Raw genomic sequence first — 16,955 nt, 5'->3', positions numbered from 1 at the left:
AGACCTGCAACCCATGATCGGCGGTATGCAGCGAATCCTCGAAAGATTTGTCAAGGGAAGTTCTGCACTTCCAACGTGAATGTCTAGCAGATGTTTACTGGCCGGTTATCATAGCAGAAACAGGCACGAGATGCAACAAAGCAGCTTAACATATGAAATGTGATTAATGAAGTATAAATAGTTAAGCAGTCGCTCATCTACCCGCTGTAACCGGCCAGAACTAATGCACCCAAACGCCAGCCAGTACCCAAAGCCTGTCTATCCTCTTGACGCTCTAGATCTTTCTAGATCTTTTCTATTTACAAAGACTCCTCCTTGTGAATCTCGATGCCCGCAGGTGCGCCAACCAACGTCTTGCACTGCGCGTAGATGACGAATTGACCAGCAACCAGACCGCACGTCATGACGATACGGGGGCCCAGACCAGTAAGAAGCAACCTCTTGGGGCCAAACTCCTTGGCAAGCTGGAACATACGGCTCGTGGCGCCCTGGTTCTTGTCACCTGCACCCTTGTTGATAGCGGAGAGCAATGTGTCGGCGGGGTGAGAGAGCACAGCGGCCGCGACACCAGCGACGACACCAGACGCAAGCTCCACGCCAGTGGACTGCAGCTGCGTCATCTTGGCCTTCCTCTCGGGTCCCATGGTCCGGTAAATCACCTCGACAGCAGCCTCATGCACAGAGAACTGGCCGACAGCATAAGGCACCTGCTTAAACAGCAGCGGCACAAAGCCAGAATAGAACCCCCTGAACCCTTCCTCGCGCGCAAGGCGCATGAACCCGGACCCCAGACCAGTCGCGAACCCGCGCTGGGAAACGAGACGAATGCGCGTCGCCTCGAGGGGGCAAAGCAGGATATCGGCAAAGAATTCGGCGGTGGCGGAGGCGCCGAGGTAGATTGCGGTGCGCTTTTCCACAGCCTTGTCGGGGCCGCCGGCGAGGGTGATGAACTGCTTCTTGAAGAATTCGTAGCCGGCGAATTTACCACCGCCCTGGACGAGGTAGCCGACGGCGGTGGGGCCGAAGCCGGTGAGGAGGGCGGATGCACCTTCTTTTGCGACGATTGTGCGGCCCGCGCTGATCATGTTGAGGCCCTTCATTGCATCGTCGACTTGGATTCGCGTCTTGACGACGTCGATTGGTGTCGCAGCCTGTAGTGAGAGTGAGCATTTTTAGTCGAGTGCTTGTGAGGTTCTCTAGAGAATGAGGGGTTGGCTTACACCGTGGGTGAGGGTCGCCGCGAGGGCGCCCGCGCCAAAGAACTTTCCATAGTCGACTGGTGTGAAGGTCGGGAGTTCCGATTGTGTTGTTTTTGATGCCATTTTTGGAGTGGAGATTTTCTGACGATATTCCTAAAGAACCCAAGACCTGAGAAATTGTGCTACGACTGAGGGAGTGCAAGATAACAGCCAGGAATGTGGCTGGCCGTGGAATAATAAACGGCGGGAAGGTGCTCTTGCTCTCTCTTGTCCGTCGTCATTGCGCCCAAAGCTCCTGCCAGCTCCCAATTGCCTTGGCAGGGGTGCTGTGGAGCCGAGGTGTGGAGCTGACTCATCAATCAGTGAGCGCGCAATGACGTCGATGTCCCCTTATCTCTCCAAACGCGGCAGCCACGCACCCAAAACTGAAGGCAGTGACGGAATGCCCGCCGGACCTCTCGGGAACCAGAACCAACAAGACTCAGGTCGCGCCAATTCCATCGCTCGTTTTCGGCACTTGGGACGGTGCAATTTTCAGCTTGGAAGAGTTTTTTTGTTTTTGTTTTTTCTAACCCTGCCCTTGACGACATTTGCGCTCACTAACACTCTCTGGGTCCCGAACTCCTTGCCCACCTTTTCTACCCACGATAAGCTCCGCGATGCCGTTCGTCCCGACGTGCGGCTCCTCCCGCGCCGCGATTTCAGGCGAGACTCCGACGCCGTCACTGGGGACTGCGTCGATCTCGGGGTTCACGAGCAGAAGCTTTGCCTTGCCCCTGTCCGTCTGTTTTCATCGAATGAGATCGCGTTCATCTGTCATCATGCTTATTCGGGCCTACGATTATATCGGCGGGTGGGCATCCAGCGATGTCTGAATATCCGACAATAACGGGTCCCTCTGTCTCTATCTCATATCGGCTAGCTGGCCATTCTCTATTTTCTCTTTCTTCTCTCTCATGAAGTCTCCTTGTCCGATGATATAACCATGGCTTCGAGCACCGACTGCCAGCGCTACCCTTTTCCTGGATTCTCTTGAGTCTCAGATAGACAGAGGATTCACCCAAATCATCAGGAGCACTCCATCAGTGCAGTCGATGGAAATCGAGAAATGGCGAACAGCGAGAATCAGAAACGCATGCCTTCAGTTTCGTCAAGAGAAGGGCCTGGGGTGGCCAAGTCCTACGACCGGGCTGGTTAAACTGGGCAAGTGTGCGGGGTCCCAGTTCTGATGTTGCTTCAGACCTCGATTCGAGCAATCGTTGAAAACAAATTGGCCAATCATCCGGATCACTTGACAATCCCTAGCCATTTCGTTTCATCCTCTTCATTAGTTCTCGACGGACTCTATGGCAGCTCTCCTCTGAATCTACGTACACCAGCGACCACCCAGTCTGTCAACCCCGATGACGGTCCTGTATGGAGGTGTGCAGGGTGACGGGGGCGTCCAAATTAGCGGAAAGTCTCCTGACTCGATATCGCTGCGGGGTCCCAAGCACCCTAAAAGGGAAATCTTAAACGATACATCACCCTAACCAACTTCTCCCAATCCACATCTTTTGTTCTCACGTCTCATTGTCGGCGACATTGTAAGCATCATATCAGATAAGGAGCCGTTGTCTGATAGCTCGCACTTGATTCATATGCCCTGTGTCTATGGTCGATCACGGCATTCGGAAGCGCAATGTTACGACTCGAGACCGTACAGGCTGCGTGACCTGTCGCTCCCGTAGGCTGAAATGCGATGAAAAGAAGCCCCATTGTAACAACGCAAGTCCACATCTCGCCAGTTTTTTCAAGTTTGGCTCTGACTGTGGCTCCATCTAGTGTACAAGACTGAATCTCGAGTGCGGCGGTTATGCGACACCGATCAAGTTCAGAGATCAGACAGATCTGCTGAAGCGGAAACATGGCAGAAAACGCAAAGAAAAGGCACAAACACCAGCTCCGACGGAGCCATCGCCTCCGTCGAATACCCGAGACAGTGTAGAACCGACATTGCGGTCGCATCAAGTTAGCCAGCGTGTTGTGACACCGGGAGATGAAACTTTCCATTCGGCTGACGAAAGCCATCAAACCTTTGACGAATCACAAGAATTATCCCACTATGAGGCGGCCGCGTCACTCGCCCTGATATCTGGAGGCATTCACCAGGACTCACTGGTTCTTGCTGGTGGGCATCAAACAGAATCGCCCTCGTTCTACACGCCATTTTACGACACGACTCTGCAAGCTGATACCACTCTCGGTGGACTAGAAGAATCCAATACGGATGATGGGCTTAACACCTCTTATCAGGGCGTAGCCACGCCGAGTTCCACGCCAGTCTACCCACGTATTGACTCGCCTTTGCTGCGACAAAGACAGTCAGAACAGGCGAATCGGCAATTGACTTCAGTGCCAACGATTCCAGTCGGCTTGTTGGAGAGCGCAAAGTTTGCCGAGGACATGGTGTTTTATCACCATTTCACGGATACCTCTCCGTACGGCACCCTCTCAATCTTGTCACTGAATGATATCCTGCGGGCTGAGCACCTTGACAAGGCCTTCTTCCACGCTGCATTGGCCTTGGCGGCGCTAGATATCTCTCAGGCAAGGCCGACGGAGGCGCTCGGTAGTAAGGCGGCACTACAAGCCCTCGATCACTTTGTCACTGCCCTCGGTACGGTGCGCATGGCACAGCTCGACGATGAAGGGGTCGCTACGGGCTGTCCGCCGAACCAAGACAACGCCATCTCATGGCTGGCGACTCTTCTACTGCTGGCCAACTTTGAACTACAGAGAGGCCAGATGAAACTGTGGTACATCCATAGCCGGGCTGCGGTCACCTTCCTGTCCCAACACCTCAACCGCGTGCAGGATTCGCCGGTGGGAGAGTCGCTCATCCGATCGTTCTCGAGGATCGCCGCGCTTCTGGACATCTTTGACAGGGCATACTCTGTACGCTACAGCATAGCGTCTCCAGACGTTTCAGACTCTTTAAGCAGATCTCTAGTAAACTCACCTCATTCGGCAGACCGGCTGCTCTTCATCCTACCGCGGGTCATCAAGCTGGAAGAAGAGTGGAGGAGCAACCCCCAACACGACCTTCACTGGCGAGAGCAAGCAGAAAGCCTTATCGAGGAGTTAAAAGCCTGGCGAAAGACCGTGCCCGACTGTGACGTGCCACCCTTACACGAGCACACCGCAAACCCTTACAATGAAGATGCAGAAGGACCTGGCATCTCCATCAGGCCCCTCAGCATCCCGGACGCCCCAGAGCCCGTCAAGGCTGCAACAACCTTCATGCACTACCTCGTGTCTCTCCTCCGCTTGGAAACGAGATACCTGCCCGGCGCAGTGCGCCAACTACCCCCCAAAGCAAAGAAAATCGTCCTCCTCGTCTGCCGCCTGGCAGCGGGCGTACCCTACGCCTCCTGCGCGGCGGTCAACGCATACTCCCACGGCATGGTCGCGGCGATGATGAACTGCTATCACATGTCGGAGGAGCAGGAGGTCAAGGACTGGGTCAAGAATTGGATCGCCGGATTCCCGCGGGAGAGGGAGGGCATCTGGAACGTGCGACACGCGCACCGCGTGCTGAATTACGTTGACCAGGAATACACGCGTCGCGGCTCGCGCTACAACTGGGAGATCATCAAAGTTCGACTGATAGACCTGGAGACAGATGCCACGTCAAGCGAGGACGAGGAGACGGACCCTGACAAGTTTTCGGTCGAGATTTATTCGCGGTGTAAACGGGGTTGGAGCATTGACTTTGTAGAAATACCGTAATAGGTAATCCGGAACGCCCATGCTTGTGGACTCCCAGCGCACCAATGACGATGATGACAATGGATTTTAGTGAAAATGAGAAGATCTCGGAATGTGGGCTCAGTATCCGATGACATGCAGGTCCCATCGCCGAGGATTTTTGGCTGAAATTTTCTGCGGAATGACGGGCGCCGGCCGGCGGGCCTCCGATCGTCAGCCGGTCGGTGTGGGGACGGTTTAGCGTGCTCGTTCTCATTTGCCGTATTGGGTAATTCCAACAAATGGTTCAGGTCCATCACTTGCAGCTCATCCTGCTCTGCCATCACAGCAATTGAGCTTAAGCTCGAGCTGGAGGATGATGTCAAGAAAGAAAGGCGCTTATCCGAGAGTTTGTAGTTATAAAATCTGGACGCGCGCTCTCGATGTGCACGGTGAACAACAAATTAGGACATCCTACTCGTAATTGGAATTCTTGAGCTTCGTCCACCACCAGAATATCCAGATTCATCTCCGTTCCTACCATTGAGTCAAGACATCAAGATGAGTCCCAGCGCTATCAGCACATCTTCGGCGACATTGCCAAAAGCGAGTGACCTGCCCGACAATGGACACCCTTACGCAGAATTGGACGTCACCAAGATGCTCAAGACTCTTGTCCCCGAGGCAGACCAACTGCCCGTCCCAGATGCCCACGATCCAGTGAGATTAGGCCAGAACTGCACAACGGCACACATGGTACAAGTCCCATGGTCTATGCAAAGTGGCTGGGGAACACCCGTAATGAGCCCCTACGGCAAGATCGCCCTCGAGCCAACGGCAAGCGTCCTACACTACGCCACGGAGTCCTTCGTAAGTCCAACTACTACACAAGAGAAGCTTTTGAACACAAATTCCCTCTTCCCGAATTCATGAACCCAAGAACTGAAACCCTTACCAGGAAGGAATGAAAGCCTACCGAGGCCACGACAACAAACTCCGTCTCTTTCGCCCAGACCTCAACTGCGCCCGCCTTCTGAAGTCCAACGCCCGCGTAGGCCTCCCCTCCTTCAACCCCTCCGCCCTCCTCGCCATCATCACCACCTACCTCGGCACAGAATGCCCCCGCTGGCTCCCAGACCCCGGCACAAACCTCTACGTCCGCCCCGCCATGGTCGGAAGCGGCTCCGCGCTCGGTATCAACCAGCCGCCCGAAGCCTTATTCTTCCTCTTTGCCGCGCTCTTCCCGCAGTCTATGGGAGGAGGATCGACGAATGCGCCGCACCCGGGCATCAAGTTGCTCGCTAGCAGCCCCGAGCATATCCGCGCCTGGCCTGGCGGGTTCGGGTCCGCGAAGGTGGGCGCGAATTACGGGCCTGCTATGGTTTCGCATGCGGCGGCTAAGGCGCAGGGGTGTACGCAGACGTTGTGGTTGTTTGGGGAGGAGAGGATCGTTACGGAGGCTGGGGCGAGTAATTTCTTTGTTGTGTGGAGGAAGAAGGGGGGTGAAGGGATTGAGCTTGTAACTAGTTCTTTGGACACGGAGGTTATCCTGGATGGCATCACTCGACGGAGTGTTTTGGAGGTTGCGAGGGAGAGGCTGACGCGGGAATCGACGGCTGAGACTGAGCTTGCCCCGCTGGATGTTGTCGAGCGGCCTTTTACTATGGGTGAGGTTGTGGAAGCATATGAGGAAGGTCGGCTAGTGGAGGCCTTTGTTTCTGGCACTGCGGTAAGTTTAACATGTGTCTTTCTGGCTTCTCAATTTCTCCTAGCTAACGGGTCATATACAGACGTTTATCACCCCGGTTTCCTTGATCAAGTATGGCGACACTGAGATTCAATTCCCCATGATGGTTACTGATGAGGGGCACAAGACACCGCGCTCCGCGTACTCCAACACCATAAAATCCTGGTTGGAGGATATCATCTACGGTCGAGTAGAACACGAATGGGGATACGTCATTGCTGAGCAGTGACAGACAATTCAGGAACGGATTTCCTGCCTCACTGAAAGAAGCGTATGATAGATGAAACGAAGACGAAGGTGGCTATAGCTGGAGAATGGGTTGCATTTTCTTGTTCACGTACCTTAGATCTCACAGAACATAGAACTCAGAGTTGACAGAAGGCCGATTTATCACCATTGTCATAGTAAAGCGTATCATATGTCTGCTTGTTACCTCACTTACTCGATGAATATTTTCTGAAAGTCCGCAACGGCGCAGCCACTTACTCCCAAAGGAGATATCTGGACAATCAAGCCTATGATCGAGCTTAGCCGCTTGTCGAGGCAGTAGTGGGAGCTTATGATTGATGCAACAAAAGAGCAAGAGAATTGCGAGCAGCACACTCGTAATGGCATATGGTGTTTGGCGGTATGGACTACATATGAAAATCAAGTGTGAAACAACTTCATTTCTATCCAGTTCCCGATGCCATGCTGATCATACGTCTGCAATAATTTTTCAGTGATATCTTTTACTACATTATTCTCACAGACCTATTCAACCGCATCCTGACTTGAAACGCCTTACGTCAAATTCGAACAGGCAAAGAAGTCATCTACTGACTTCAAGGCCATCAACGCATGATTCTGTCTGGTCGTTAGCAAAAAGAGTCTTACTGCGGCGGGCGCAACTCAGGCGTCTACCTTCATTGAATCGTGGGTGAGTCCTCCGAGATGAGGTAAAAGTGTCACGCAGTCGTGATTCAGTAATCTTGGGTTTACGTTTGGTCTACAAGTGTTAGCTTTGCACAGGCAGTATGAAGAGACTATGACATCAGAAACTCACTCGTTGTAGTGAACATCCAGCCCAGCCGCTGCCACAGTGCCGCTGTCGATGGCATCACACAGCGCTTCCTCATCTATACAACGACCCCTGGCCACATTGACGATTCGAATTCCTTTCTTCATCCCGGAGAAGACATCCTTCGACAGAAGATGATGTGTCGTTGGAGAGTAAGAGCATGCCAGAACCAAGCAGTCCACGGAAGCGACGAGGCCCTCAAGATCCGTATGAAACAGTATCGGTGGCAAAAGCCCCTTGACGTGCTCGTTCTCATATTTCATTACTTCCAAAGTTCTCCGAAGATTGGGCCTATCAATACAGTGAACCTCCATCCCGAGAGCAGCTGCCTGTCTCGCGACGGTCTGGCCGATGGAACCCATGCCAATAATGCCAATTTTCTTTCCAAAGGGATCGACTGCGTTCTGGGAAGAGTGCCTCAAGGCTGGCCAGAACTGCTCGTCGCGGAGCATTCGCTCGTAGCGATTTAGCTGACGGAATACTGAGATGATGAGATAGACTGCGACCACGGCCGTCGCCTCGCTCCCGCCTGTGGTGTTGAAAAAGTCTATGCCACGGGCATTGAGTCCCGAAACATCTTCTTCGTCGAAACCGTGTCCGAAGTTGACAATCATCTTGAGAGTTGATGCAAGATGTGGCAGAGCCCGTCTAGTCCAGCCCATGCCCAATTTCTCGTTGTCGGGCGGAGTGTTGATGCCGATTCGCATGATTCCGTCAATGCTCTTGCAGGTGCCGGAAGTCATGGACTGGTAGAAGTCTTGTACTTTTGGATAGTCGTACATTAGAGTTTCATACCGTGAGCTGAAGTCCGCCCATACTTTGTTAGGTATGACGTCGCGAGGTGAGCCGATTACGAGGATCTTGCGTTTTTGCTGCATGTTTGGTAAAGTTGAGTGTGCCTAAATGAACGGTAACATCAAGGAAGAAAGGAAAGTCCAACTGGTGGAAATACGATTCTTTGCATGGGACTTATTGTACCAGACTGCAAGATTTCGTCGCATTCTGCAGTACCTTGTCGTCTCCTTTCTCATGCTAATGTCTAATTTCGTGTAAGTCAGCTCTCTCGTTCCTAATTTCCTTTTTCGGTAATATCTCGAAGTGGACTTTTGTATCGGCCCCCACGCTGCATCACTCGCAATCCGATCTCGCTTGACGTGGGTCTCGGTGCGACTAGACTCGACTCGGAAAGCCCAACTTCCCCTCTTTCAACACCAAAATTTAGCGCCCAGAGTCAATTATTGCAGCTGGTGATAGTGCTAAAAGAAGCTTGATTGTAGTCGAAAAGCCAGTTATTTGCTGACTAAGGACGTCGCTTCTATCGCCACGATGGTTCCTACTCCAGCACGCCCGGTGAACGATACCAATGAAGCACTAGCTAGCTTCTATGCAAAGTCCGTGAAAAATGAGAGACACCCTTGCACTTTTGCCTCGCTAATCTGGAAGACAGGGTTGATGAGCTTGAGAGTGTCTTCATCGATAGTACGTCCAAACAGTTACTTTTGGCTTTGGCTGAAAGGACCATATTTAGTTAACTATGACTTCGTGTAGGACTTGGAGACGCCATCAAGATTCCCTCAATCTCTGCTTATGCAGATAATAGGAAGGATGTGTTCGCGGTGGGTTAGACGAATAACCCATATGCCATCAGGGCATAGAGATAACAATATCTAATAGAGAAGCAGATGAGTGAATGGGTTGCGACCAAGCTGAAGGCTGTTGGTGTTGAGGTAACACTCAAAGATCTGGGCAAGCAGGAGGGTACAGACCTCGACCTTCCTCCTCTGGTATTGGGACGCTATGGCAGCGACCCCGAAAAGCCAACGGTGCTCGTATACAGCCATTACGATGTTCAGCCTGCATCTATCGAGGACGGATGGAAGCACGAGCCCTTCGTGATGACGGTTGAAGAAGACGGCAAGATCTGCGGCAGAGGAACCTCGGACGATAAGGGCCCTCTCATTGGCTGGATCAACATGATAGAAGCTTTCCAAAAGGTAGATGTAGACGTACCGGCTAACTTGGTCTTCTGCTTTGAAGGCATGGAAGAGACCGCATCGTTTGGCCTTCGGCAGGGCCTGGAGGATGAGGCAGACAAGTACTTCAAGGATGTCGACGTGGTCTGTATCACGGATGTTGTTTGGGTGAGCGACGAGCAGATTAGCGTCCCTCAAGGACTCAGAGGCATCATCTTCTACCTTGTCACCATCACAGGTGCCAAAGTGGATGCCCATAGTGGTGGGTTCGGTGGTCAGATTTCGGAGCCAATGACAGACATGGTCAACATTATGTCTTCTTTGGTGGATGCGAATGGCAAGATTCTGGTCCCTGGGATCTACGACAATGTCCAAGCTGTCACGAAAGAAGAGTACGAGAGCTACCAAAAGCTGAACATTTCGGAAGACTCTTTGTACGGTGGCACAGGGGGTAGAAGCCTCCACGACAATCAGGCTGACGCTCTGGTCGCTCGGTACGTTCACTCGCACTCTACCTCAGATCAGTAAGCTAACCTCATTCTCCGCCCCGTAGCTGGAAGAAGCCATCTCTCAGTTTGCACAGGATAGAGAATGCCCTGCCTGGAGCCGGAGCTGTCACATCTATACCTGCTAAGCTTGTCGGAAAGTTCAGTATCCGTACTGTGCCCTTTATGAAGTGGGAGGACATTGACCAGCTGGTGCGAAAACACGTCAAGGACCGTTTCGAGAGTCTAGGAAGTAAGAACGAACTCGAAATTGAGTGTCATCCGAATGATTGGTTCTACGAGGAGGCGAGCCACTGGAATTACCAAGCCGCGATTCAGGCAACACGAAACGTGTGGGGCGTTGACCCTGCTTTGACCTGTGAAGGTGGAAGGTCAGCCTTTGCATCGAACCCCAGCGTGATAGACTAGCACTAACTTTACCCAGCATACCCATCGCCTTGGACTTCAAGAAGACCTTGAAAAAAAATGTGCTCCTTATGCCTGTTGGTCGGCCTACCGATGGACAACATTCCACTAACGAGAAGTTGGATAAGAGCAACTAGTAAGTCGATATGCAGCATCAAGGTCTGGAGTTCCACAGGGGCTAACTCGCTCTTCAACAGCATCAACGCCATCAAGCTCTACGGAGCTTATCTCAAAGAGGTCACAAACTTCTGGCGTCAAAGCAAACGAAATTTGTAATTGACTGCTAGAGATAACGATGAACTACATTCTGCGTCTAGGCTCCCTTAAACAGCGGCCTCAAGCGGTAAACTTGAACGAGCCAATATCTGCCATCGTGTCTTTGCAAGTAGGCGAGCAGCTAGCGCAGGGTGCACCGGATTGCCGTAATAGGCAATATTGAACGACGGGTGAGGGGCAGAGAAGAATGCGGGGCACGATTGAGTTAAGCACCCGAACTACGTCTACGAATACCTTACTTAGAATCATTCAAATTCAAGAAATCATTCACTTGCAGGAATGATAATAGGCCTGATTGCCAGTCTCTCTTTCTGACAAATAGCAGCCAAGCTTCTCTTCCCACGCGCGGACGACGTTCGCTCGCAGTTGCACCATGTGTCTAACCAGCGTTGTCACAGATGTCAACACTAGCTCCAATTTTCATGACTTTTCGACCCAGCATACGGCCCTTGACTTGACGATTGACTTTGACCGTAAGATCTTGATTGGTCGAACTGCAATTACTGGCCAAGCACGAGTTCATGGTCTCGCCGAAATTGTTCTAGACACAAGCCATGTCGTTATCAAGGGAGTAAGCTATCAAGGAAGAAAGGCTGCGTGGACATTGAAGTCCGACGATGGAGAGAATGGCAGTCCATTATGCATTGAACTTGGACGACGCTATGGTGAAGGGGAAACGATTGAGCTCACAGTACGTTGAATTGTCAATCCTGCTGTATCATCAATGATGGAGTTGGCTAATATAGTCGCTGGCAAGGTCGACTTCGAAACTACCAAGAACACCACGGGCCTTCAGTGGTTCAGCCCCTCGCAGACAGATGATAAAGAACACCCCTTCATGTGTGAGTGTTGGGCTGCATTGCGACTTGTCGGTCTCAGCTGATGGTCGATAGTCTCCCAGTGCGAACCGGTTCATGCTCGCTCCATTTTCCCGTGCCAGGATACACCCTCCATCAAAAGCACTTTCGATATAACAATACATTCAATACTTCCTGTCGTAGCGAGTGGTGTTCCTGAGTCTGAGTTGATCTTCCCACCAATCACGGACACGACCGAACAGAAGACCTACAGATTCAAGATGGAGATTCCAATCTCGAACTACCTCTTCGCTGTAGCAAGCGGGTAAGCCTTTCGAAGAACGTCCTCACATATTCAATTACTTACACAGCTCTTGGAAGGAATTTGGCGGGAGAGAAGATTGGACCGAAAAGCTATGTTTACTGCGCCCCTGGTGACTTGGAAGCCTGCAAACAGGAGTTTCAGCCGGACTTACAGGCAATAATCAAATCTGCAGAGGTAAGTAGCTGAGCCTGAGCAGGAAAAGCCTTGAGCTGACATAATTGCGACGTATCAGAATATCATCTTCGAGTATCCGTGGCCACTTTACAATCTGGTCGTGTTGCCAAGATCGTTCCATCTAGGCGGTATGGAAAACCCAATCTTCAACTTTTACAGCGCCACTGTCGTCTCGGGAGACCGAGAGAATATCTCTGTGGTCGCGCACGAGTTCGCGCACAGCTACAGTGGTAATCTTGTCACTAATGCGTCCTGGGAGCACTTCTGGCTGAATGAAGGCTGGACTGTCTGGACGGAGAGGAACATTGTGCGCGAACTCAGAGGGGACGACGAGGTCGAGCTCCAAGCCATCGTTGGCTGGCAGGACCTTATTCAATCTATTGAAATGTATGGCGGCGAAGACAGCGTCTTCACTAGCTTGGTACTTGAGTTTGAAGGCAAGAGGCCGGACGATATTATGTCCAAGATCTCGTACGAGAAAGGCTACACCTTCCTATGCTACCTTGAAGAGACCGTCGGACGAGAGAAGTGGCTCAAGTTTGTGCCATATGTAAGTTTACCATTTTGCTGTCTACAATTTGAAGACTAACACTTCATCACTTAAGTATTTCAGAACGTTTTATGGTGCCGCGGTTGACTCATCCCGATTCAAGGATTGTGTTCTCAAGTTCTTCTCACCCGACGCCGCTGCTACCTCCTCACTTGGCTGCGTTGACTGGAATTCTTGGTTTCACAAACCAGGCGCGCCCCCAAAGCCAGGGTTTTGCTCTGAGCTTTACAAGAAGGCCATCGAATTGGCAGATCAATGGGGCAGTCTCTCGGTCCAATCTGCGTTCAGGCCGTCTGGTAGCGATGTCGAGGGTTGGACAGCGGGACAAGTTTTAGTCTTTCTTGATCTACTCATTGAAAGTCCGCAGCCAATCCCACTCGAGTATTGTAAGCTTCTTGACGAGTTGTATGACGTGGGAAAGTCTAGCAATCTTGAAGTCGTCACTCGGTACCTTCGTGTCGCGCTCAGAGCCGGCGATCGCAGTGTTTTGAAGCAGACTGAGGATATCCTGGGACAGACAGGCAGAATGAAGTTTGTGAGGCCGCTGTAAGTCGCCTCGACCAGAGCACAAGTCAAGATCATGGCTGACAGTTCACAGGTTCAAAGAATTATTGTCGGTTGACGAAGAGTTGGCGTTAGAACTGTTCAAGAAGTATCAAGACTTTTACCATCCCACTTGTCTCAGACTGGTTAGAAATCTGTTTGACGAAGAAAGGCCTTAAGACAACTACATACTGTCTTTCATGTCAAGGGTTTAGGCATTGCCTCACCAAAATCGGGCATAAGGGTGGGGTGTACATTCACGGCACATGGATAGATCTATATAGACTTGTACTGACTTTTCAAATTCGAATCTCGGTGATATGACTAGACCAGTCGGATGTGCTAGCATATTAAGGTCGTAAAATCATAAACTGAGCCAACTTAATGAGAAGCCACTAGACGAGTGTCGGTCCTCCTCAGACCCAAACGTTACGAAGTCGATATAGACACGCGATCCATCCTTTTGAGTTTGAACCGTACAGTAAACAAGAAACATATACCAATCAAAGTGTCGAACGATGAAGCAAGCGATGCCTTTCACTTTCCTATTTTTGCCAATTTTGGAAGACTTTGCCAGCTAAGTTGGGGTGCAACAGCACGGTCCGCCCCTAGATTTGGATAAGGTTCATTAACTTTCGGTCGGCGGCGTTTGCCCCCACTGGATTGTTGTTCTAAGAACAGTTTCCATTTCGTCGGTAAACGTCGAGAACGTGGCATTGTTGAAACAGTTTCATTCGGTTGCAGCCGCTGTTGGGCTGGTTGCATTTTCACTGTTATATGACGACACTCTCCACTATGTTCCCGGTTTGAGTCACGACTGTGATGATGACCTGGCCCTACCACAGTCCTTAGCAATGAGAAAAATGTAATAAAAGCCCAATGAAGACCATATCACTTGCGGCTCGAATACCAAGATAACATACTGCATGTGAAATCTATGAACACATGTATAGTACTTTCCGATAACTACGCGTTGTGACTTTTCAGAACAATTGCCAATTATTCTTAATGGCGCTACCACTGATACGTGTGGTTCTTGGCCCAAGGTCATTTTGAGGATGTCATGAGTTGCCATCGAACTTTCTCAATCGAAGGGCGAATCGTACATGGATCGGGGCTTTGTTTCGAAAAGAAATCTCCGATGTTGGATGCCTTGATGCTTGTTTCTTTTTTTCTGTCGACAACGAGTCAAGTACTGACTCGGTCTCCGATAAACAGCGTTGCCAACACGGGCCAGACTGCCGTTTCCCTTGTTCCGAAGTTGCTTTTTCCTTCCTTGATCATCACTGGAACTGGCTCCAAGTTGTTTTCGTCGCCAGCTACGCCACGTGGGGGGCTGGGTAAGGCCGCCGTCGCCGTTGCCGGCTGGGATGGAGTCTCGGACCTGCCCCAAGCCGAAGGTGGGATTCCGGACCCGATGACCCTTTTTATCTTTCCGGCGGCTGTGCATGTTCGTCCCAAATCGCAAGTCGGCATGTGCTTGTCTTGTGCGTGAAACTTTCATTCGTCCAATAAGCCATCCATTGTATCCACGGATCCAGACCCTCGGTATGTGGGATGCCAGGTGGGATGCTGTCAGGGAAGCAGTAGGTTTTTTAGTATCCATCATGGCCCACAAGACATAGATTACGGATAGGCAGATCGGGCCTCGGTCGACTTCCATGCTAAGATTTTTACCTTTGGATGAACGCTGCATCATTGATACCCCTGTCCGGCATCCACCGAATGGGCAACTCGAGACGAATAGACGCCGGGGGGCAAATCTTTATCTCAAGCTTCGCCAAGTTTACGATGGGGTCAGCGGATCCCCAAGCCGCATGCGCGGCTTCTTTCGTAGGGCCATCGCAACTTTTTGCGTAGCCGGTGGATATTTGTTCTTCGGAGCTTGAAGAATCTTGAATTCAAAAATTTCCACTCCGGGTCCTTGGACTCCTATCTTAGGAGGAGTCTAGGGAGATCCCGAGGTCTTGGCAAGGTCGTGCTGTCAGTATAAGTGAAACTGTCTCCCTTTTCCACGAAGCATAAAGACAAAAGAGTCTGCTCTTCACCACATTGTTTGTCGCTTTCCCTGCAGATCTTTTCCAGAACTGCCTATCTCTCACTGATCGACATGAAGTCGTCCACTCTTTTCAGCCTGGCCTCGGTCGTTGCCTTCGCTAGTGCATCGCCTGTCTTTCCCGCCCATGGTCACAACGGCCACAATGGAACCTTTTCTAATTCCACTTGCACTTCTATGAACCAGAGAAAGGCATGGTCAGTCATCACCTGAATGTTTTAAACACTTCTTTCAGGAAGATACTAACATCAATAATCAGGCACACTCTGGAGAACCAGGAGAAATCCGACTACCTTCAGGCCGTCAAATGCTTATTCGAATCACCCGCCAAGACGGGCATCAAGGGTGCGAAGACAAGATGGGATGAACTTCAAAGTTGCCACGTCGAACAGTCGAACTTCATTCACGGAGTTGGGTAAGCTTTTTGGAAAGCCAATCTCGACTTGTTTTTTTCTAACTCCACATTCAGAGCCTTCCTTCCTTGGCACCGCCTCTTCCTTCGCCTCCACGAAATCCTTCTCCAAGAGGAGTGCGGATACACTGGTGCTCTGCCTTACTGGGACGAGCAGCGCGACCTTGAGGTGTTTGGAACTGTCGAGAAGGCCTCTGTTTGGGGCTCTGATGAGTTCAGCTTCGGAACCAACGGTGTCAACACCACTCAAGGCACCAACTGCGTCATTGATGGCCCTTTCGCCAACACCACCCTTCGCATGGACCAAGTCTACGGCATCGACTACTATGACGAATACTGCCTCTCTCGCGAGTTTAACCAGACTGCCTTTACTTTCGCCAACCAGTCCTACGTCGACGAGTGCTACATGAAGGAGACTTACAACGAGGCCAACTTCTGCTACGTTGATTCCCCTCACTCTTGTGGCCACCTTGCTACTGGCGGCACCGTAAGTAACCTTCTCAATCCAATCTTCGGCTGTGTTTCTGACGCCTGTGATAGATGGAGAACCAAAACGCCAGCCCTGGTGACCCGATCTTCTTCTTGCACCATGCCAACTTGGATCGCCTCTGGTGGGACTGGCAACTCGCGAACCTCTCTTCGCGCCTCACTGATATGAGCGGTCAGCTCATCCCTCCCACCTTCATCATGGAGCAGAATCGCTGGCTCACGCCTTCTGCGGCCTACCTCGACTACGACGGTGATGCAGGCAACGACACCACTCTGAACCACGTTTTGTGGATGGCTGAGATCATCCCTAACAAGACTATCGCTGATGTGATGGATCTGAGATCCGAGCTCCTTTGCACGGAGTACATTGTTGCTGAGAAATAGAAAGAGTGCTTGCACTATGATGATGCGAGATGGTTCATCCCCGAATTTGCGGGTGCAGATATACCCCCCTAGACGTATAGATTTCTCAAGATAATAGACATAAACTTCAAATATCCCAGCTGCCAGCAGATGAAAGCTAAATAAATTCGGCATGATCAGCAATTTACTGTTTCCTTTGACGTCGTTCTTCTCGTTGTAAGCCCGGGTCACGGCAAGCAGCATTGGTGTTGATGCGTGTCTCGGACATACCAAACGTCAGAAAAAGGCTGGTCGCTCGGCTTTAGGCAGAATGCATTTCTGTAATCCCGATGATTGAATCCGCCTGCCGCC

At 51.2% G+C, this 16,955-nt stretch overlaps 5 protein-coding genes across 5 annotated transcripts; 3 read left to right on the top strand and 2 right to left on the bottom strand.

The window, feature by feature from the left end:
- Positions 1–299: 299 nt before the first annotated feature.
- On the bottom strand, positions 300–1,322 carry CTAM01_14860 (uncharacterized protein; the record flags this gene model as incomplete). Its single annotated transcript, XM_060530859.1, has 2 exons — positions 300–1,151; positions 1,221–1,322. 2 exons carry the CDS (start codon positions 1,320–1,322, stop codon positions 300–302), a joined length of 954 nt encoding a protein of 317 aa, XP_060374568.1.
- A 1,517-nt stretch (positions 1,323–2,839) lies between these two features.
- On the top strand, positions 2,840–6,904 carry CTAM01_14859 (uncharacterized protein; the record flags this gene model as incomplete). The annotated part of the gene is made up of 7 exons (XM_060530858.1): positions 2,840–2,925; positions 3,032–4,903; positions 5,091–5,173; positions 5,278–5,337; positions 5,443–5,798; positions 5,887–6,657; positions 6,719–6,904. 7 exons carry the CDS (start codon positions 2,840–2,842, stop codon positions 6,902–6,904), a joined length of 3,414 nt encoding a protein of 1,137 aa, XP_060374567.1.
- A 554-nt stretch (positions 6,905–7,458) lies between these two features.
- CTAM01_14858 (alcohol dehydrogenase) lies at positions 7,459–8,613 on the bottom strand (the record flags this gene model as incomplete). Its single annotated transcript, XM_060530857.1, has 3 exons — positions 7,459–7,521; positions 7,579–7,663; positions 7,721–8,613. The coding sequence occupies 3 exons, from the start codon at positions 8,611–8,613 to the stop codon at positions 7,459–7,461; spliced, it is 1,041 nt and encodes a 346-aa protein (XP_060374566.1).
- A 448-nt stretch (positions 8,614–9,061) lies between these two features.
- On the top strand, positions 9,062–13,291 carry CTAM01_14857 (peptidase family M20/M25/M40; the record flags this gene model as incomplete). Its single annotated transcript, XM_060530856.1, has 13 exons — positions 9,062–9,126; positions 9,183–9,214; positions 9,284–9,351; positions 9,418–10,202; positions 10,262–10,585; positions 10,639–10,755; positions 10,817–10,872; positions 11,294–11,368; positions 11,642–11,737; positions 11,897–12,017; positions 12,074–12,191; positions 12,250–12,741; positions 12,797–13,291. 13 exons carry the CDS (start codon positions 9,062–9,064, stop codon positions 13,289–13,291), a joined length of 2,844 nt encoding a protein of 947 aa, XP_060374565.1.
- A 2,103-nt stretch (positions 13,292–15,394) lies between these two features.
- On the top strand, positions 15,395–16,625 carry CTAM01_14856 (amino acid transporter; the record flags this gene model as incomplete). Its single annotated transcript, XM_060530855.1, has 4 exons — positions 15,395–15,537; positions 15,600–15,755; positions 15,810–16,239; positions 16,293–16,625. The coding sequence occupies 4 exons, from the start codon at positions 15,395–15,397 to the stop codon at positions 16,623–16,625; spliced, it is 1,062 nt and encodes a 353-aa protein (XP_060374564.1).
- Positions 16,626–16,955: the final 330 nt, after the last annotated feature.

The sequence above is a fragment of the Colletotrichum tamarilloi genome, assembly GCF_030869305.1.
Source record: "Colletotrichum tamarilloi strain Tom-12 chromosome Unknown Scaffold_137.1, whole genome shotgun sequence".
Lineage (NCBI taxonomy): Eukaryota > Fungi > Ascomycota > Sordariomycetes > Glomerellales > Glomerellaceae > Colletotrichum > Colletotrichum tamarilloi.
Note: the sequence above shows the minus strand (reverse complement) of the source record. Positions and strands in the feature narration are given on the sequence as shown.